Genomic DNA, 22,852 nt, shown 5'->3' on the forward strand with positions numbered 1-22,852 from the left:
TTTATGTGGCAAAAAGTCCCAGCAGCCTCGGCTATTTACAGATGTTCTCGCGAGAGTTGCCCACTACAGCCAAGGAGTGACGCGAACTGCCAGAATTTGAGAGGACAGCAGCGTTTTGCAGAAAACACATTTGCTGTGTGTCTTAAAAGCTTTCTAAAGAAGTCTACTGAAGATATTCTGCATATGGGTGTGTGGATTTAAAGCTACAGGAGAGCACCGCAGAGACTGTGAGTCATGGGCGGCGTTTCCCCTCAGTGTGCGTCCTCCAGAGGGAAGAAAAAGCTCCCATATGGGGGGAGAAAGCTCAGGGGCTGCATGCAGACACAGGAAATAAGTCTGCTGCATGCATGAATCCGTGTCGGAGATTCAACCAGCGATTAAAGCATATTTTCCACTCTTTTTTTCTGCAAAATCACCAAGATGTGGAGGAGCCTCTGGAGCTAAGAGATCCATGAACCCGGGCTGAGAGCCTCTCCTCCGGGGCTGGAGAAGCGACAGCAGGTCGGGTCAGGCTCGGTTGTTTGTGGACTAAATAAAAGTGGATTTCTTCAGGAACGATTTGGATCAAACACAGTGTGCAGGAACATCGTGGATCAATCCTTCATGTTGCTAACCCTGGCTGTCCTCGTGCTGCTGGATGTCCCACCTCCCTTTAGGTGAGACAGAAACTCTCTAACCTGCAGTTTGTGCACCGACATGGATAAACTCACGGTGATTTCAGGATGCCTCTTCCTCACTGCAGACATCTTCGCCATCGCCAGCATCGCCAACCCGGACTGGATCAGCACTGGAGGAGCATCCGGTAGGTTCATGGTGACACTTTTCTCCCAGTTTGTTCTGTAAAAGTGTCTTTGTTACATTAGGAGGTCAGTTTATTGGGTGCAACTAGGAGATTAAACCCTAAAAAAAAGGCATATGTTTTTAGGCGAAATCACATACAACAGTGTTTTATGTTTAAAAAACCAACACGCTTGAAGGCAAAAGTTGCAAACAGATTTATTGTCAAATGTGGTTCTCAATTTGGCTTTAAAATCAAGCAATGTCTAGAAGTGGAAGACGTCCGATATTTTACTTATTTAAAAGAAGAAATACCATAGTATTGAAAGTAAATTTGTAGGTTAAAAAAACCAAATAAGTACTCAAAGTTGAGTACTCATTATGCAAATTGTACTATTTTACAATTATATATTATTTTGTTGGATTTTATTTATTGATGCGAATTTCATTTATTGTTTCAGCTGGAAAAAATCCAGTACATTTGTATTTTAATTGTAGCGTTACTTATAATATAACATCACAATTAATGAGTTGACTATAAGACTTCAATTATCAATCTGAATATTCTAACAAGTTTAAGGTTGGCTTCCGAAATGTAGTGTTGAATATATATTAAAAGTATAAATGGAAACACTTCAGTACAATTACCTTAAAATGCTTCTGAAATAATGGTTATTTCATCACAATTAATGGCATTTTTGTGATTAGTAAGTTGTGAGGTGGAAGTATGAATTTCTTCCAAAAAAAATAGAACAATATCTTGTTTTTTATTAATAATCCTGATTTAAATTAATCGGGTGATCTGATTTTTCATTAAGATGTTGGCATGATCAGACATCAATGTTGTTCCAGATTACATTTCATTAACACCTATGATCATTTCTAGGAAAGCATATTTCATTCATCGTCCACGATAATGTTAGAATTGATATGTTTAATACAAGGGATTATCACAGTATTCTTCTTACAGTCAGCCTCCCTGATTTTTCCAATAGTTATATTCAGATGCAAAGTCCACAAGCTAAACATTAACTAAAACTGATGCAAAAGACAAACAGTACAGTATGTGCACAGCTGCCTCCATCCTTATGCTACTGTGCAGCACAGATAAGCACGTAACAGGCGTGCAAAGTACTTATTACAGGATTTATAGTGAAGTAAAAACACTGACTGCTGATGCGACTTGAGTACATAACAAGCAGGTTTTTGTTGCACAATGAAATAAGTAAACCACAGACTAAATCTCTATTTTCTTAAACGTCATGGACTGTAGTTAAGAGCAGCTCACATTCCCTCATACTAGGCGAGGGTGTGAGATGACTGTACTACTTACTGTATTGTACTAAAAGCTTTTTGTTCCTGTTAAATTAGCCGAGTAGTAATCACCTGAAGGCCCTCAGTGCAGGAAGTGTTGTTAGGGAATGAAGATGTGGGACTTTTAATTAAGCCTCCTGGGAGAGTAATGCTTTCCACTTGGAGAATAAAGCTTCTCATGCACGGTGACGTATTTAAGTTTAAGTGCATGCATAGGAAGCATGTAAAAAAACTCTTCTTACATTTGTGACGGCAACACTTGTGTTTATTATAGCTGCTTTATGAGCTATTGTTCCTTGTGTTTTTCCATCTACTACAGGGGTGTCAATCTCAATTTCATTGCGGGCCACATTCACATAAAGGTTGCACTCAAAGGGCCGGTTGTAACTATATAAATATATAATATATATATATATATAAAATAATGTATTATATTACATTATTGCCTCTGAATTGGATTATTAACGGATAGGATAATAACTTAGTAATTAACCACGTCCGAAAGCAGAAGTCCAGGGCAAATAATTGGGACGTCACAAAACGAGATGCATTGTGGGACGTGTAGTTTATGGGCAACCTGCTTCTGTAAAGTGGCATGTAACCGTATAATAAACGTATTATATTCTTTGCAAGCTCTTGCGGGGCCACATAAAATGAAGTCGCGGGCCGGATTTGGCCCCCGGGCCTTGTTTGAGATCTACTACAAGGTCAAAATGCATGCCTGAGCACTTTGTGTGTGTTTGGGTGTGTGTGAGCATTTTCACCATGTGTGTTTAAGTGTCAAGTGGAGAGGTTTGAAGGAGCAGGAAAGTGTCTGCGTTTCAGAAGTGTTCACTAAATACAGGTTAGGGATTGGCCATTCGTGACACAGAAACACACTTCCTGCCACTTCTGTGTTCACTTAGGCCACAGCGAGACTGTCAGGACTTTACTATGGATCTAATCATGGAAATATCATGTATAAAGTTAAACATTTATGAATTACAGATAATTCAAAGTGTAATATTTAGGGAGATCTATCAGCAGGAATGCTATGCAATATTCACAAGTATGTTTGACAAGTGTTGAAACATCTGAAACTAAGAATCGTTGTGTTCTCGTTAGCTTACATTAAGCTCGTCATATCTATACGCAGAGTCCGCCATGTTGCATGATTTAATTGTAGCCTTAAAACAGAAGCCAAACTCTGTATCAATCTAAGGTTTTCACATTTGTTATTACCGGAAAGGGAGGGTTATTCAGTTGGTTGCAATCCAAAAACGTACCACTAGATGTCATTAAATCCTACAAACTAGACCTTTTGAGTAGCATAATTGCAGCAGACATCGATGCCGCCAGCTATCTCAAATGTGAAGGGTGTTCCAGACGTCGTGGTTTGATTCTTTTCTATACAATGTAAAATCAAATATTGTATGTTCCATTTATAAAACCCCAGTAATACCCTGAGTCACCTTCAGTGATTTCTTTCCGAACTGCTAATCTTTTTTTTTTCGGTCATGTAAAACCGATTTTTTTTTATTTCAGTGTTATATTCTGCAACGGTTAACAAGCGATTCTGCCCCAACTCCACCTTTTTCTCGCTTAAGATACAAAGCACAGATCAGTAGTATAATAATGTTTTAACGACACCCCTTTCACCTCCTGTCTGATGAGATTTAGGGCTGGCATTTAAATGTGGTCACAATGATAAAAGAACGGCTAAAAAGTACGACTCGCTCGCCTTTTTCATACCAATGAGCAGAAAAAAACCCAGAACGTAACATCACTGGTAACTACTTTTTTATACCTATTTCTTTCACTTTTTCTTACTTTATTCGTAAGTATCCATGACTCTCCTCCACATTCATCTTTATCGCTCGAGTCGAGTTTAACAATCATCGCTGTCTTTCTCATAATTTCTGTTAAAGACAAAAGCCACTTCCCACAAAAGCACAAGGCAAAAACCCATTTGTTGTGTCCAGTATGCGGGAAATTTATGTATTTACGTTGTCTCCCGGTCTGCGGTGTAAGAGGATGTGTGTTATGGAACAGGATATCCTGTGTGGGGTGGGGGGGTCAGCCTCCAGGAGGATGTGGTTCAACCTAGGATCATCATCCGGCACTTTATCCATGATCGGGAGCTGAAGCCACAGTCCAATTATGAATATGTACATGAGATGACGGATATGTAACATTATGAATTGTATGAAAAAAAGTCTATTCTAATTCTATGGTGACACTTAGTTGTCTTTTACACAAAAACACTACTGTTGTGTAAATGTCAATTGAGAGTATTTTAATGGCTTTAAGCACTAGTTGATTGTTATTTGTACATATTATACCGATGATGTGATGTATAAGTGTATTTCTTGCTCTCTTTTTAATATTGGTTTCTTCTGATTTGGACCATCGTGACAATTATGCTAATTCTCCAGTTGCTAAATTGCCATGAATGAATCCATAACACTCCTCTTCTTCTGTGTTTGCTTGGCAATCTCTAACTGCCTTTGTGAGGATAATAAGATAGGAAAAGAAAAGGAGACAAACGAATGAATGAAGGAGTGGGAGGATTTCATTATTCTGCATATGTGTTGATTCTTCAATGTCGTCAGAGGGGATGCAGAGCTGAGCAGATGCAGTCTCTGTGGGGCTTCGTGTGTGTGTGTGTGTGTGTGTGTGTGTGTGTGTGTGTGTGTGTGTGTGTGTGTGTGTGTGTGTGTGTGTGTGTGTGTGTGTGTGTGTGTGTGTGTGTGTGTGTGTGTGTGTGTGTGTGTGTGTGTGTGTGTGTGTGTGTGTGTGTGTGTGTGTGTGTGTGTGTGTGTGTGTGTGTGTGTGTGTGTGTGTGTGTGTGTGTGTGTGTGTGTGTGTATATAAAGCACCTGACGTCAGAGCCCCCAGCAGTCAGATGACTTTCCTTCTGATGTAGGACCTGTGATCTCTTAATCTCTCATGTACAGTGACAGTCTCTCTCTGATCAAGATCCTCTGGTGGTCTGTGCAGACCCTGATCCCATCAGACGTCACCATGAATCACTGAGGGTCTCTGCTGCTGCCAGAGACAGCATGAAAACAAATCACATGTTTCTCATGCACTAGGAGTTTGTAACATGAAGCTTGCAAAACAAACAAACTGCCAGCCCTTATATACTACATAACCTTTCATGTCATATAATTAATGTGCAGTAGACTGTGGGGTATTTATTTTAATCTTGCTTAAAAACTGTCTTGAACGGTTATCAACTGAAAAGCCATGCTTAAGTTGTATCTCTTGCAATCAATGAAACAAATTATAATTGCATCTCAAAGGGGTTTAAAGCCAGTACACACAGGGATTTGACATTATCTTTTTCCAATTGAGCCTCACCCACTTAAAACCAGATTGAATGATACAGACAATCAACAAAAAAGACTGCAATCTAAATTAAAAAAACCAAAACTGTTTGAGGGAATATTTTCTTGTCATGTAAGATCACATGAAATCTGCTAATTGCCAAATGCTGTTGTTTTTACATACAAGGAGTTTGTGTTGGTGTATATTGGTGCAAGAAAACACAAATTAAGAGACAAAAAAATATCTTAATATCTGAACAAAATCTAGTGTAATACTACCAAAAAATAAAAAATATAAATATACAAAAAGGAAATACACTGAGAATATGACAAATCAGTATATCTAAATTTAAACGTGGGAGTACAAATATTTCCATAGCCTTTAATATTAGTTTATGTGTAGTCGCATTGTATTTGATTTCTCTCTATGGGTGTTTTACCTTCTTGTTTCTCTCTCTCTCTATCTCTCCCTCTCTCCCCCCCTCTCTCTCCCCCTCTCTCTCTCCAGGCACTCTGACAGTAGGTCTCGTCCGTCAGTGCCAGACGATCCACGGCAGAGAGCGGACCTGCTTCCCCCCCCAGCTTCCTCCAGAGTGGATCACCACGCTCTTCTTCATCATCCTGGGCATCATCTCCCTCACCGTCACCTGCGCTCTGCTGGTGATGTCCCACTGGCGCCGAGAAGCCGCCCGATACGCCCGATGGATCGCCTTCACAGGAAGTACGTTCGTTTCCATCGTAACCAGCTCCCTTTGAATCGATAGGGTCTGATTTCACATGTCTAAACGCTCATATTAATGCCCTGATCATGCCAAGCCCTACCCATGATATATATAGAAATAATTGATTTCCTCTCCAATGACTTTCCAGGGTCAAGGACAGTTGTCAGCTAACAGAAAAGGACAAAAGTAACAAGCAAAAGACCCTTTATCTTTACCTTTTGAGGCATCAACAACCTGGATATACATCATTGTTCTGTATCCAGTGAGCAGATGTTGCATAACAGAATTCATGAATATTAAATATTCTTATGCATAAACCTTTTAGCTATAGAATACCACAATGTAGAGTCTTCTTGCACTATTTGTATTTGTTCTATGTCCTATATATGTTGCACTGTTGGAGGAGCCTGTGACCTACGTTTTTCATTGCCATATCCACACTGTAGCCAATGTGCAAATGAAAATAAAGCCTTGAAACATTGAAACATTAAGGTCAGAAATAAAAGGCAGGCGTAGGCAAAACTGCCCGTTATAGTTTATAAAATGCCGGTGAGATGCTACTGAAGACTCTCCTGTGAAATAAATGCAGTCTACCTCGACATCAGAGTTCACTTCAGGAGAAGCTTTTAGTCCGGTAATTACGAACACCTTTACTGCAGAGGAGCTCTTATTGATTGTCCTGTTTCTATTTTTACAGGAAAAGGACAGTTTCTCTGTATAAGAGATTCAGAGCAAGAGCTGTGGTTTATTCGGCTCTAAAAATAGAAAAATATGAAGCATGTTCTCACGAGTAGTTTCAGGGACAGTTATTAACACACTTTTTAAAAGCTGAGAGCTGCATTAACCCTCCTATTGTCTTTGTCCCCCCCCCCCCTTACTTTGGTGTTCACGGTCAAATTTGACCGGTCCTGTTTTAACTGCTATTACATTAACACAAAAACCATTAATCAGCACCAAATTTAATTTAACACCCTTTCAAACTACATATTGTATCAAACTACTGGTATACATGAACAACTGCAGTAAATATACAAAGAATAGACACTGAACATGTAATGCGTGTGTCAGTGGGGGGATGGGCACATAAGGGGGGGAACACTGTGTGTGTGTGTGTGTGTGTGTGTGTGTGTGTGTGTGTGTGTGTGTGTGTGTGTGTGTGTGTGTGTGTGTGTGTGTGTGTGTGTGTGTGTGTGTGTGTGTGTGTGTGTGTGTGTGTGTGTGTGTGTGTGTGTGTGTGTGTGTGTGTGTGTGTGTGTGTGTGTGTGTGTGTGTGTGTGTGTGTGTGTGTGTGTGTGTGTGTGTGTGTGTGTGTGTGTGTGTGAAGGATATCATACCGCCTTAATGCAATCAAATCTAAAACAAAAAAGTTATGATTGATGAAAGTAGTAAATCGGTCAGATTTGAACCGAAGACAACAGGAGGGTTAAAAGGGGGTAAAGTTGTTTTGGGGTTGACATGAATATTTGATGAATCAATATTAGAGTTGTCTGTTTTTTTCTCTCAGAGACAGCTAACTAATCCTCCTGTTTATCCATCACTTTATCTATTTGAACCATTTCCATTATCTAACGATCTCATTTAACCGTCTATCAATTACTTTCTATATCTTATACCATCATTACCTTTTGCTAACATAACTTTTTAAACTGTGTACTTCTTATTTGACCCATTTAAACCATTTATCGTTGCTTATTGAACTGGTTTCCATTCATATTTGCCTGTTATTTCAATGTATCTGCTGGTTTGCCAACTTTCCTTTCATGCACTCTCAACTCTCAAGTGTTACAGCTGGCCCCAAGAGCACTAAGTCATACTTTCTTTTTTTTCAAATATCATGAGCTTCAATACAGTCTTTCCTTATTCCTCCTGGCCGCTGCAGATCACCTCTGGTTGGGAAGCGTTGTTCCAGAGAGGATGTGTAATCCGTTTCTGTCCTTCTGTTTTCTCCTCCGTCACAGTGGTTCTGTTCTGCATGGCTGCTCTCATCTTCCCCATCGGTTTCTACATCAACGAGGTGGGAGGACAGCCATATAAACTCCCCAACAACACAGTGGTGGGCTCCTCATATGTCCTCTTTGTTCTCTCCATATTCTTCACCATCGTGGGGTTGCTGTTTGCCGGGAAGGTTTGCCTGCCTGGATGACTCCTTTTTGTGCTTTTGGAGAAACACCACCAATGGAGGCAGATTTGGACTCCTCCATGCCAGTGTGGGAAGTATCATTAAGGTCAAACAAAACTCAGAGGAACCTGTTTGTGCTTCAACTTTGGATGAACTGTGTTGGGAAATGAGCTCTGATATGGCCTTCCTCATCTCTGATATGGCCTTCCTCATCTTCAACCATGAACAGTGAGAAGGAAGTCATTCAAATGGGAGAATGTTAAAAAAAAAAACATGATGGAAATGGATTAAAACGTCCAGACTTTCAAGGAGGTCTGCTGCATCATCTGTCTTCTTAACATTTAATGACAGATAACCTTTCTTCCTCTCATCCCATCTACCAAGATGCACAAATACTGACATTTCAGGCCTTAAAACCGCCCAAAGCACCAAATATCCGGCTCCAATATGACAGAGGCTCTTCCCTGAACACAGCTACATGGAGCAGACTGTAATATATACAATGACGTTTCACTTTATTGTTACATTTAATTTATTTCTGAAATCGTTCCGTTATGTTTCTTTTTGTAAAGGCGTTATGTATGACACCGTTGCTCTGCCGTTGATATGTGTGGTGGATGACTTTGCCTTAAAGAGCGTTTACCCTTAGAGTAACTGATAGGGTTCAGTTGTAATCTCATGGGGTCCATTTCTTATTATGGTGGATACATGAAAGCATTTAGCATTAAAATATGGCAACTTCTGTCCGAATCCATCAGAACACAATATTTGTATCTATACCTCGAGTATGTTATTGTAGGGTTGACTATTGATGCTTTCACAAAACAATTAGAAAATTGATGGTCACCCGTAAAATGAATATGAAGTAGATGAAGGCATATAATATTAGGCTAATTTCAGAAAATTACATCATTTTACTTCGCTGTAATGCAGCCTTTTAAACAAGCAAAACAAACTAATATTTAAATATCCAAAATCTAAGATGATATCCAGTTTCATATCACGATATCACGCTGCAAGAAAACGAGCTGGTCTCTATGATTTTGCTCTTTTTTAGTATTATTATTCTAGTAACACAGCTTTGTTCTTATTTTAGTGAATGTATTATTCACCTTGTTGAGCATCTCCTGTTGTTTAAACACTGTATCAAGAAATGACTGAAGCTACCATTAGTTTGTTTTATATTTGTGTTAATGTCGTCATCATTTCTGTATAAATGAAAAGCCTGTCTGACATTTTCTAGAAGCACTGTGATGCTTTTGAATGAGCATGGAAGATCTCATTCCATTAAAGATGAATCTTTTGAAAACTGACTGTCTCATCAACTTGTTTTCCTGATATTATTTACAATCTTGAAAAAGTACATATTTAGAGAAGATGGCTGCAGTTGAAGGGACCCTCTTATGCTAATGTCCAGCTTCATATCAGTATGTAGTGTCTCTACTGTGACATGTCTCAATGCTTCAATGTTCAAAAAGCTCTTTATTTGTCTGCTGCAGCACCTCTTTTCACCCTCTGTCTGAAACCAGAGCCCAGTCTGCTCTGATTGGTTAGCTGGCTGGCTTTGTTGTGATTGGTCAATCGCTTAGAGATGTCCCGCCCCCTTAGCCTCACGTACAATGTGTTGGAGCACTAGCCAATAACCCTAACCCTATGTTTGAAGTAAACAAAGGAGTCCAATGGAGGAATTGCAGGCTGGAATTTAGGGATTGTGGCCTTTGCAGACCATTTACATACACACAAACCTTTATAACACACTACAGGAAAGGGAAACCCCACAAAAAATGAAAGGGCCCCTTTAAGAAGCTTGAGGAATCAGAGATACGTTCAACTTATAGTTTATTGGAAAACCAACATATAGCTCATGTTTGCACTGCGATGTCTTGGTGCTTGTTTCCCCTTGACTACAGCTGGATGGTTTCATCCGATGACTGCAATGAGGCCGTTTCTCAATGTCGAGTATATCTGCTGCAGAGCCACTATTTCAAGTATACTACGTCATCGAGTGGCGCCGAATGCTGGGCATTTAACATGCATTCAAACAGTCCTTCGGCGCCACTCGATGACGTATACTTGAAATAGTGGCACTGCAGCAGGTGTACTCGACATTGAGAAACGGCCAGTATCTTCAGTTTTCTGCACACATTTCCTCTCACGCCCACTTTCCATCCTTTGTGAGGACCGAAAGGATGTTTACGTTGCCTTAGAAACGTCTGGGAAAAGTGCTTAATAATATGCATTTGTGTTTTTCTGAAAGGATCCTGTCCGACATGAGTGACAGCAACAGGAATCCAGTCTTCCTCTCTGCTCAGTGCTAATAGTAAAATAACAAAGCTGCCTTTGGCCTTCGAGTGAAATCCCCCAGTCACAAGTGCTGCTTGCACGCAAGGAAATACATTTAACAATTGAGACGGATACAATTATTCTTCAAAAAGTAAAGAAAAACACTGTAGATACAGACACTGTTCAATCCTAAAGTACTGAATAAACAGTATACACTTTAAATTATCAATCGGCTCAAAATACAGACAATAAGTAGCCGGACAACAGTCACATTTTTAACCAGCAGGCACGGTGAACCAAAATGGGTATATATTTTTTGTAGAAAAAACATTGAAGTAAAATTTGAATATATAGACAACACAGGTTTGGCATTTCTAACACGTGAAACCTTCAAAGACATACTGATTAAGCATGTGGAGAGTGAATGTGTGTAGAAATGTAGACTGTGAGATCCTCAGTTTAGTTTGGCACAGATTGAATGTGTGACAATAAGCATGGATTGGCACAAGTGCATTATAACTTATTTCTTGTTATATTGTTGACTATAGTTACTCCATAGATGTGCATCTTTTTACTGTTGGTTTGTATAAGTTGTTGTTTATTTTAAATGTTTTCTCTCTACTCAATATCACTTCCCTATCCAGTTATCTTCGAACTTCTTAAAATCAGACCACCAGAGGGCACAATTTATCACATTTAAAGCAGATTTGAGGACATCAACCTTATAAAACACTGTCTTTAACAGTCAGACACCTCTTCAGTTGAACATTAGTGTTCCTTGTTTAAAGCTTCTTGTTAATAACCTTAAGAGCCACATGTCAGTAACCCATCAGTCCAGTTTCCCTCCTTGAGGTGTTGGATCCTCTGGAGTTAGAGTCAGGCTCTGGGACTCCTGCACTGCTGCTTGGCCCTCCTGGCAGCCAGCAGCAGCAGGACCCCGGTGAGCAGCTCCAGGCCGTAGGAGAGCCAGGCCAGACCCAGAGACCAGCCGAAGGAGGTGTGGACGTGGGCCAGACCCTCCGCCCCCACCAGCCTCTCCGTCTCCGCCAGAGCCTGGTAGGAGTAGATCATGTAGAGACTCACTCCACACAGGGTCATCAGACCTGCACAGAGACACACATACAGAGAAAATTAAGACTTAAAACAGTGCTGGGTTTGACTTACTCATCATTTTGGCCATTTGTTTATTGAAAAAACGTAAGAAATTAGTTCTCCCAAAAAAGAAAGACTATTAAAAGGATAGTTCACCCTACATCAAAAACATACCTGTATTGCTTTTTGTCAATCTGTATTGTGCACGTGTTGGCTACTGACTGGTAAAGATATCTGCCTTGTCTTGAATATAATGGAACTAGATGGTGCTCAGGTTTTGGTGCTCAAAGTCCCAAAAAAACACATTTGAAAAACTCAACAAAAATGTCTCTTTCCAGAAATCATGACACTGTTCATGTAGGAACTATTTTCTGTCTACAGAACAACACCTGCCAACCACGTCACTGTGCAGAGGGAAGCCTTTTTCATGGATTTGAGGCTTGTGAAAGCTCAAGTTATAAAATTGGAGTTCATTCGGTTCACTTCTTAAGTACCTGCACGCTTCTTCTCCATAGGGATCCCGTTTGTGGGTGTTGTTCGAGATAAAATAGTCCCTTAATGAAACTGGTCACAACAAGGTCTGTGGATTATTTTAACTCAGTCATGAATTCTAGAAACATACATCACTGTTGATCTTTCTTTCTTTCTTTCCATCTCTTTGGATTATTTTTGTTTGGCACCACAACCCATCCACCCAAGAGAAGGCAGACAACATTTTGTAATATTTTTGGGTGAAACAGATAGCAACAAGGTCTGTGGATTATCTTTAGTTACATAATAAAGATTGCTTGAAAGAGACATTGCTGTTAAATGTTGTTTGTTGGCGCTTTTAGCACCAACTTCCATCGTTTCCATTATCTTCGATACACTTCTCTGCCTTTTCTCCAGCTCACAGCGACTGACACCAAAACCATCCTGATGGTCAGAGGGAGAATACCAATTTTTGATTTGGGGATAAATTGTCCCTTTAAGGCAATGTTCAAGCTGGCATTGTACTCCAGCAAATTATAAAGCGGATATTTGTACCAGTCAGAGCTGCGTGCTGAGAGCTTATCAATTAAACCCACAATAACATGCTGCCATTAGCTTCCCAAAATCTCATTTTGTGACAGACAGGAAATATAATGACGTTCGTGCTGACTGCTTACTCAACATCCTGCTCATCAGAGACTTGATTCAGACACGCACAAAGCCATACTGTCCTCACCACTTTCATAGTGTTGCTATTGGAAACCCTTTTAGTTTTTAACGACTTGCTACTGGTTTTAAGGGGATGCAAGTGGAGCGCAGAGGCTACCCAGGGTGGGACTAATAATCCTTTTATTACGATTACACCCCAAGGTGCTTCTAGCTCAGAGAACAAGGAGGAAGCTGCATCTGAGGTCTCATTTCTATGCAGAGAAACACAGACACAGAAACTGCCTCTCGTTGTACAGACAGGACAACTAAAGGGATTTAAGCCATTTGTGGGAAGATGTTATCAGAAAACATTTTGGTAATTGATTGAAAGATTGTGCCGATTTTGTATCTTTGTATTTTTATGCTTGATTTTCAATCGTTTTCTGACTGTTTTTACTGAGGTATTGCTCGATGTATCCGTCTGCCTGTCTACTTCTTTGGTCCAGGCTACCAAACCATTACGAATATTGGATGGATTGACATGACATTTTAAATTAGACATTCATGTTGTCCAGAGGATAAATCCTTAGTACTTCGGTCACCCCCTGACTTTTAATGCAAGAGGTATGCATGTGGGTTCAAAGTGAAATACATCAACAAGTATTACATGGATTGAAATGACATTTTGTTGCATGTTAACATTGATGTTTAATAATACTTTTTGGAGATGTCCCTCTTTTCCTCTAATATCATCATCATCAGGTCAACATCTTTAGTTGTCCAATTCTTGAAATGATCCATAAAAATAATAAATGAATGTACTTATGCTTTTGTGTTTATTGTATTTTTGTAACCCTAACCAACAATTTCCTTCGGGATGAATACAGTCTTATCTTATCTTACTTTGTTTATAGTGGCTATTAGCAAAAGTTAGCTTTACAGAGACAACAGACGGCATGATAACAGAAACGTGTGCTGTTTAGCTACACAACATGACATCACATCCTGTTCTGGTTTGAACATGACTTGGTTAATGTTCTCATTTCCAGAGGGAACCTTAACTTCCTCAGAATATGAATTGAGAGGAAGAGGAAGTGGAGAGGAGGCAGAGGAACGGCCCTGCAGGGAATCAGGCAAATACCCATCAGGCTGTTTAATGCTTGGAGAGGAAAGAAGCCGCAACATTAGAACAAAGCAATTAAAAGATCATTTACATGTTATATTGATACACATTTATGTGTGTATACTGTATATACGCTTGGGGAGTTACAGCTAACAGGGAAACATTTTTTTAAGGGGAAAAGAGGAACACCATTATCGTTCAGTGCCAGCTGTTCATTCTGAAATACTGTCACTAGGAGATCAGATTAGATTAGAGAAGCATTTACAGATAAATGAAAGGCTTTCTTCATTCTTTTTAAATGCAGTAAGTTCACAGCTGGTTTGTTAAAGGGGCCCTATCATGTTTTAAGAGGTGTTCCCTTTGCTGTAGTGTGTTATTTAGGTTTGTGTGCATGTAAATGGTCTGCAAAGGCTGAAATCCCAAAGCTCAACATGAACATTAAAGCATGGAAACATAGGGGTCACAGAAGGGGCACAAAATACAAATATGAACCTGAAAGTGAGCATGATAGGGCCCTTAAAACAACAATGTGTGCTAAATATGTTTTTACAGGTAATTAGTCATTTTAAGGAAATACAAATAGCTCTTCCAACCCTACATCCTGACTGATGGCACACTCGGTAAACACTGAGGTATTTCATTTCTATATAATTTAATTGATAATTGTATTTAACCTCTTCAGCCCTTTTGTCCCCAGCCTCCGGGTTAGGGTTAACTCTAACTGAATGTACTCTGACACAGCAACATCTATTATGATTCTGACACTTCTACAGCCAACTCACAGGTGAATCATTGCTTTGATAAAAAAGATTATTCATGTACCCCTTTTAGTTGTGAAGATATACTCATTTCTGAGCCTGAGGGTTAGGGCCCAGGGCTTAAGAGGTTAAGAGCAGAAGGGTGAAAAACAAAAAGGGCAAAGTCACTTTACAACGACTCCAGAAAACAAAGAAACACCCGTCTCGAAGCTGGGATATTTTAAAAGTCGGACAGTCAACAAGTTCACGAGTCAAGCCCAATCTAATTAAAGCCTGTATTCCCTCCCACACATCGCCATGTGCTGCTGATTACAGTGAGAATATAAAGGGTCTTTTTAAGTGTCAGCCATCACAAGGTCTTCTTTATCGAGGTCATAAGGGAAGAGCTCAGGCACTTCGTGTATGTGCTCACCAATAACCCGATTACTGTAAATACCCAGGTTAATATAATAGTGTTAACGTGCTTAACGGTAATCTAACTCTCACACATTTATATCATTGGTTTCTAGGTTAAATAATTATCAAGTTGGGTGTGTGGTTGCGAACAGCATCGGTTCCCAAACCTTTCTATCATTGAGTAAACAGACTAATGGCGCATTTCCACTGCAGGGCTTCGCCCGGCTTAGTACGGTATGGCTAGGCCTTGTTAGGCCTTGTTAGGCCAGGCTCACTTTATGCTGCGTTTCCATTGCAGTTTAGGAACTGGGGCAGTAACTATAGTAACGCAGTGTAGGCGGAGCCGTGATGTCATTTTCAATGCGAAACACAAAACCAACATCAGCCGTTAGCTGTTAGCACTCAGAGCTCACAGCTCCTCATATCTGTTCAGAAACTAGACAAAAGTTAAACAAGTACAAACCACAGACTGTCTGTGTCATGGAGAATTCAGTCGCTGGTTTATTTGTGTCTGTAGGCCGTTGTTGTGAGTGTGGACGGTCGGAGCATATACTGCGTTAGCTTAGCCGATCTCCATTCAGAAGACACGCATTTTAAAAGGTTGTTCGCCTGCCGTCTGTCTGCAGACTTGTTAAAGCATTAATTCATGGTTTTTACTAACCGGTATCAGTATGTTGTTACTTCGGCATCATTTTGAAACGTGTATTACAATTAAATCACGGTCAAATATATATTTTGTTGTAGTTGCCAGCGATTCTCTCACTAGTTTAGCATACTCAGCTCAACTCAGCCCGGTTGTTGGCCCGGAAAGAACCGCGATTATGGAGAGTCAGAAAACTGTGAAAAAGTACCCGCTAGCCGGAACTACGCCGAGTGGAAACGCAACCAAAAACGGGCCGGGCACGGCACGCTTAAACCGCGCTGTAGTGGAAATGCGCCATAAGTGACATATATTATGGAGATTTCATATTATATTTAATGTATTACAATAACAGTGGCAACTAATACAGAACAAATATTGAATGCGATAAACAACAAGGGGTTTGGACGAGTTTTAAAGCAGCATTCACTATGATTATAAAGTCACAGATCAGTTTTCTTATTAGTTTATGGATTTCTTAATAATAATATTAATAATAAACTTTATTTATACAGCACCTTTCATGCCAGATTAAGCCCAGAGTGCTTTACAGATACACAATAAAGATGGAGAAACATAATTGAACCCAGTTATAAACAAACAGAAAGAGTTATATCACAGAACCATAAAACCATAACACATGAACAGTGATACCAATAAAATAAATGCCCTCTCTTTATTGTTTTTTAAAGCATCATTTGACATAATTAACATTTTCTTCTCCTTTATGCTTGGTTATTATTATTTCACTTCTGTGGTTGTTTTGACTGCTTTATGGTATTATTATATATTTCTATTGAAGGACAGGGCTTGTTGAAAAGCAGCTATCTATATTATATATGTCTTTAAATTAAAATCCAAACTTCAAAGTAACATTTAATTGGGTTTTTTTTATTTAATGAATGGAATCAGGAAGCAACAGGTAAAAATAAATATCATTTGTCAATAACTACAAACTATGGTTCTCTTTTTTCATTTTTCATTCATGTTTTCCTGTTTATACTTCATGCCACGGACTCAAAACACACAAAAACTGAACAGCCTCGTTTGTAATTAGGCAACATTTGGAAGATGAGTAATCCAGCTCTATTTACTTAATTGCTCCAATCTGACAAGGACCCTAATTTACATCTTATAAGGTTCACATTAATTATTCTTAAATGGACTGTACTTAAATAGCACTTTGTCCAGTCTTTACGACCCCTCAAAGCGCTTTACATACTACATGTCATTCACCCATTCACACAGAGCAGTGTACCTTACTCTAGGACCTAACATTCACACAGATTCACACATCGTTGGCCATCGGGAGCAACTCAGGGTTAAGTATCTTGCCCAAGGATACATCGACATGTTGACTTAAAGGGTTTGTTTAGCTCTAAGCAGCATGTTCTCTCAGCTCTTTTAAATGTGTCTTAATGGATGCTGGTTTTCTCCGCTGTATCTCAAACACCTCGTGAATATTTCCAATCATGAAAGGTGTAACATCGTGCAGTTCAGATCATTTGAGGTTTTTGACATGTGCAGCAGTTACAAACCAAAACCTCCTTCGTGTTAGTATTTAGACAGGATCAATTACTTTTCAAAATAAATGTAAAAACCCAATCAGAAAGTGCTTTTGTCTGAATCTCAATTAACCCATGCATAGAGCACATTAACAGAGAATCTGATGTATGAAGAGACAGCTTTTTATAGTTCTGCATCTCAGCAGTGTCTGTGTTCCTGGCTTTCAAAAGAGAGGAGAAAATCACAGGATCAATAAAGACAATTTATTGGAAAATAAATTTTCTGTTGCTTATTTCACGTGTGAGAGCGTTGCATCAATTTAAAAAAAGAAATGTGATAGTGATTTTAACCACATGGCCAACTACCCTTTTTTAATGGACACATTTTAAGAGATTTAAAGTATTTCCCTTGTTGTTAAGTTGAAATCAGAGCAAATATTCCATAACCTACAAGTGTATGTTCCAGCATGTGCAGTCCATGTAAAGATGGCATTATTTAAAGTGCACCTATCATGCTATTTTTAGGCAATAGCATAGGTCTCAGATATATATCAATATATAAAAAACATGTCTATGAAGTGTTTTGCTCAAAATACCAAACAGATCACCCATTCTAGCCATGCCTCATATCCCTCTATTTCACTTCCTGTTTCAAAAGTGATGATTTTAAGTATAAAGCTTTAAAAATAAAATAATTGATACAAAATAAAAAAGGAGGGGGCTGAGCTCATGCGGGACCCAGCAGCTACCGTCTAAACTAAATACTGCCGTGATGAAACGCCATATCATGGATTATCAAGGATTATCTCTGAAACAGTATGGAGCTCAAAGGCTTTCTCTCTTGCCGGTTATACCACAAGGTGAGTTCCTTTTTATTTCCTGCTTCTTCACACACATGCTCTCCAGTACAGGTTAGCTCTGAGTGTTAGCGATGCTAATGTAAACACCGACCATGTTACGTCCAAAACAGTCGGGCATTGTTTCTGATAGCAACTTTCTGATAGGGCCGTGGGTCCACATTTCAGATATTACGTCATATCGGACGCAAATCTGGATCAGCTCCGTTGTACCCCCGTTTTTAGAGATTTGGGTACGGAGGAAAAGAGTCAGGGTTTTATTTTCTGACGCTGCGTGATTTCCCCGACACACCGGGGACACATCTTTATGTATCAAAAAGTGCATTTAGCATGATAGGTCCCCTTTAATATACAGAACATTAGAGAGACACACATTTTGATTGCCATTTTTTCTGATGCAAATCTACTTTGCCACATCTAAGAAAATGATGTACAATTTAAATTAAGTTGATTTAATTAGATAGATAGAATCAGAGGGATGAAACCCTCTTTAATGGTCACACATGCAGAGCACACAGCACACACAGTGAAATGTGTTCTCTGCTTTGAACCCATCCTACTACCAGGACCAGGAGTCTAGTACTAGGAGCAGTGGGCAGTATGCACTTTGGGAGCAAAATTAAGAAGTTAGAGAAAAGGAAAAGTGTGTGCTCTTCTTACCAATTTCTGATTAATAATGGTGTGCTCCTAATCCAATATACAGTAGCTAATCACACAAGTTGTATAGATAAACAAGATTACTTTGCTGTAAGCGGGGCCAAAGTTAACAGGGATTTTTTTCAGTAATGTAATTTAGTAAGTTGAAACTAATATACTGAAACAAATTTTAAGAAATAAAATAAAAACAACGTTTGGTTGCATAAATAATGCATTTATTACCCCAATCTTCTTTTAATGTTCTGTATCTTGGGCCAAAGCTAATAAACCATGTTAATTGTAACAAAGTAATGAAACAAACTCTGTTACTAAAAAACACATCAATAATGGTATTTTATGTTGCTTTTTTTTACATTATACTAAACTCAAAATGTTAAAATCTACATGAAATGTGCCCCTCTTATGAAATGAACAGCCACTGGTTGTGAGAGCATGGTGTTGTTTTTATGTATTTATTTCCGTTACACATCATGTTTCCATGTATTTCCAATGTGGAAAGAATGTTGGGACTTCCTTTGTAAATGAAAATGAGATTACAGCCACAGGCTTTAATGTGAAACACGGTCACTGTTCTGATTTAACATTCAAGGCCGTCATGAAACTGTGTATAGATATAGAAAACATAGAAAATAAAGACCTCTGTTACATCTCCCCACAGTCCAATAAAATCTCTCCTGAGTCCTAACCCATACGAGGAGTGAAGGAAGGCTTCTAACAACAACAAGACACACACACGCTTACACACACACGCTTACACACACACGCACACACACACACACACACACACACACACACGCACGCACGCACACACACACACACCTGCCCGTTCATGCATACTTAACCAATATGGCCAAATCAAACAGCCAATCAGTCTTTATTGTCATAACACACTCAGTCAGTTCGTTTGGCCTCATGAGGTCAATATAGAAGGTCCGTTTCACACAGCAGTGCACATAACGTGTTCCCGTCTGCACAAATTAACCATCATGGCCTTCTCTAATGCCAACTCCAGCCTTATATAGTCCAACAAACCCTGCACAGCTTTCTAGTTCTTCTATAAAACCAAACAGCGAGTTAAATACCGAATGAAACACACCACATTGATCGTGACCGAGTTCTAATCTCACCAAAAAAACAAGCATAAATACATCTTTCCTGTGCTCCTTTAATCTGATTTCTGAGTATTCTGCCTCTGTTCTTCTTACAAAGGGACTTAAATATGACATATACGTGTCATTATCTATTATTTAACTGTGTTGCAGTTAAACTATGCTTTGATTTAAAGGTTTTTTGGCATGAAAAAGCCCAAATAAGGATAATTGTTCAAATCCTTATTGCATTCAGAGTACTTCTCATGCACTGGTCTCATTGTCACACTGCATGTATGTCAGGAAAATGCTGTGTGGAAAAGGTGTGAGAGCGTTGCTACAGAAACACTTCCGAGGCATCGTGTTCCCTGCACAGTGCCATTTGAGAGCAAAGATCATTAACAATGTGTGTCGCAACAATTGGCTCCTTTATACCGGCACATAATGGCTGCGGCTTTATTTAACGCTGCGGTAAATGATCCAAAGCAGAATGACTCTCTTTCTTGCACTTAATGTGATATATTGTGTCATTTTTTATTAACACCATCTCTTCCACAATGTGTCATTTCAATAGTTGGGCCATATGAAAGCAGCACTGTCTTCCAGATAAAAAGAGAATCCCAGGCGCAGTATTTGAGAGAGAGCTTTGTCCACACTGTTCACATGGGGGACTTCCTGCTCTAGCTTCTGAAGCTCTTTGATGTCGTGGCAGCAGTAATAGTAGTAATAGTAGCTGTGATTCATCTTGAGTGCAAAGCCTTGCGGTTTTTTTAATTTAATTGCTCTATCTGGAATTGATGGCAAAATATCTCAGCGGGGGCACGAAACACATCTGCAGATTTGGGAGCCAGTCATGGAAGAAGTAGATCTAGATAGTACAATTAGAAATATTAAATTGTAAAAAAAAAACTCCATTACAAGTATAGTCCAGCGTTCATAGTCTGATTAATGTTTGAGTACAAAACTATTTTATTTAAATACACAAAAATAAGAGCATTTGTTATGCATTATGACTCATTACAGCGTCATCTATATTACTGGAATATGACTATTGATGCTTTATGTTCATCAATGCTTGTAAATGTGAAGCTAATTTGAATGACTATTCTGCTGCTGGATGTCTTACCCTATACTAATGTCACTGTTGATTTACATTCTGTGTTAACTCAAAACGAAATCTGTGAAGTAACTAAAGCGGTCAGATAAATGTAGTTGAGTCCTAAGTACAATATTAGCTTCCAAATTGTAGTGGAGTAGAAGTATTAAGAAGCATAACATGGAAAATATTAATACATGTAAGGACAGTCCTTGAGTAAATGTGGAGGAAACTGGAGCTGGACTCACTGCAGATGAAGAAGTAGGCGGCGGTGCCGGTGAGGAGGAGGGGGCTCTGGGCTAGAGAGCTGACCAGCCCACAGATCGCCCCGAAAAGCAGCAGCACCAGGCTGATGGGGAGCACCACCACGATGGCACCGTGCATACCTGCACACACACACATGCACACAAACAGGTGTATAATGAAGCATGTGTTGAGTTATGCATGTGTGGACAATGCAAGATCCTTATCGGTGATTATTTGAACCACAGGGTTTTATCCAAGACGGAGGCGGTTTGAAGAATTTTGGAAACACACTTTAACTTTGAATATGTTCTACAGAGGCCCTAACTAAGTACATATTGCATGCATACAACTGGGACATACTACAAGACAACAAGCCATCCAATGCACCTTAAAGTTAGATTGTGTTGCTCATATATCAGCTGTGCGAAGGACTGTGTGTAAGAATAGCCAACATATTAGGACATAATACTTTTCATTCCTGGCGTAATACATGTATAGTGTGATTATTGGAACCAAGAGATATTGTTGCATTCAAGAAAACATTACAGGATTTCAAATTGCATAGAAGTACAGTACAAGTAGCCTACATACCCATGCATCTCTGCTCATGTGTTTTTCATGAATTCTTCATTTCAATCTCACTGTGAATGACTTATTAGTGTTTCAATTAAACATTATTCAGATGAAGGAGACTCACTCAGCATGTGCAGCTCAGTCTCAGAGTATCTGGACTCGTCAGCTGTGAAAGAGTCAATGGAGTCTACGTTCTTCCTCACCTGCAGTCCCAATAAAAAAGCACTTCAGTCATATACATATTGTCCAATTTACTCCATCACTAGAAAGCCTGAAACAAATACATTGGAGTCCGACAGAGATAAGGAAAATGGTTGTCATTAAATTATATTTCACCCACTCATGCTCCACAATATAGCAGCACTAATGTCAACAACAAAAAGAGAGTTATTACCTTCGTTGATGCTCCACAGTCCCGAGTGGGAGCTCATGTCCTCAAAGTCACTCACATTCGTGGGATTCATCTCTATGATGTACCAGTACTGCGTTCCGAGGGAAGTGGCCAGGAATGCGAAGCTCAGCAGCCCGCAGATTCCGGCTGTGATCACCAGAGAGCCGAGAGTCACCTTCATCCTCCGCAGGTGAGGATCACTTCACGCGTAAAAACGGTTACGGGATTAACTAGCGCGTAAAGCAGATGTTCTTTCAGTGGTGATCCAATCTTTTAATCGTCGAAGCGCAGTCCCCATATAATATAAAGGTTATCCAAAATGTGTTTCTGTCCGGGATAGATCTGCAGGACGGAGATGAACTAACCCCGGACTGAATGATGAAGTGAGAGAGATGCATGAACAACAGCTTCTTCTTCTCTGGGAGGGACTTGATTTATCAGGAGGCGCACACATTTAAGCAAGACAATCATAAGGGAATATGTGGAGACATTAGTCAGCAGGTTTACTTAAAAAAGCTATTCCGTTACACTTACTTATTAGTAACCTAGTCTAAGTATGACAATATCATAGTAGTGTAACCTGATGATGTTCCTATGCTTTCCAAGCTTGCGGTATCATGTAATTATAAAGGAAACGTATTTGTAAAAACGTATATTGAGTTGTTAAACGAGCATCACTGGACGGATTAAATTCAATAATATCATATTTTAACAGTAAATATTACTTAAAATAAAGCCAGACCTTTTTATTGAGTGTATAGCTTTTCCTCTTGCCAGTTTCACAACCA

At 39.4% G+C, this 22,852-nt stretch overlaps 2 protein-coding genes across 4 annotated transcripts; one reads left to right on the forward strand and one right to left on the reverse strand.

Moving 5' to 3' along the window:
* Window positions 1–47: 47 nt before the first annotated feature.
* On the forward strand, window positions 48–9,553 carry LOC307025093 (modulator of smoothened protein-like). Of its 3 annotated transcripts, none has more exons than XM_079659675.1 (4): window positions 48–656; window positions 722–802; window positions 5,908–6,120; window positions 8,080–9,553. In XM_079659675.1, the coding sequence occupies exons 1-4, from the start codon at window positions 638–640 to the stop codon at window positions 8,262–8,264; spliced, it is 498 nt and encodes a 165-aa protein (XP_079515801.1). In that variant the 5' UTR covers window positions 48–637; the 3' UTR covers window positions 8,265–9,553. The 3 variants fall into 3 exon arrangements, with proteins under 3 accessions (XP_079515801.1, XP_079515802.1, XP_079515800.1); XM_079659676.1 differs by having other exon boundaries at window positions 743–802; XM_079659674.1 differs by having other exon boundaries at window positions 49–802.
* Window positions 9,554–10,294: 741 nt separating this feature from the next.
* On the reverse strand, window positions 10,295–22,424 carry tmem235b (transmembrane protein 235b). The gene is made up of 4 exons (XM_079659620.1): window positions 22,038–22,424; window positions 21,798–21,860; window positions 21,103–21,240; window positions 10,295–11,626 (listed from the first exon to the last, which is right to left on the reverse strand). Exons 1-4 carry the CDS (start codon window positions 22,243–22,245, stop codon window positions 11,400–11,402), a joined length of 636 nt encoding a protein of 211 aa, XP_079515746.1. The 5' UTR covers window positions 22,246–22,424; the 3' UTR covers window positions 10,295–11,399.
* Window positions 22,425–22,852: the final 428 nt, after the last annotated feature.

The sequence above is a fragment of the Notothenia rossii genome, assembly GCF_949606895.1.
Source record: "Notothenia rossii genome assembly, chromosome: 11".
In the NCBI taxonomy this organism is placed as follows: domain Eukaryota; kingdom Metazoa; phylum Chordata; class Actinopteri; order Perciformes; family Nototheniidae; genus Notothenia; species Notothenia rossii.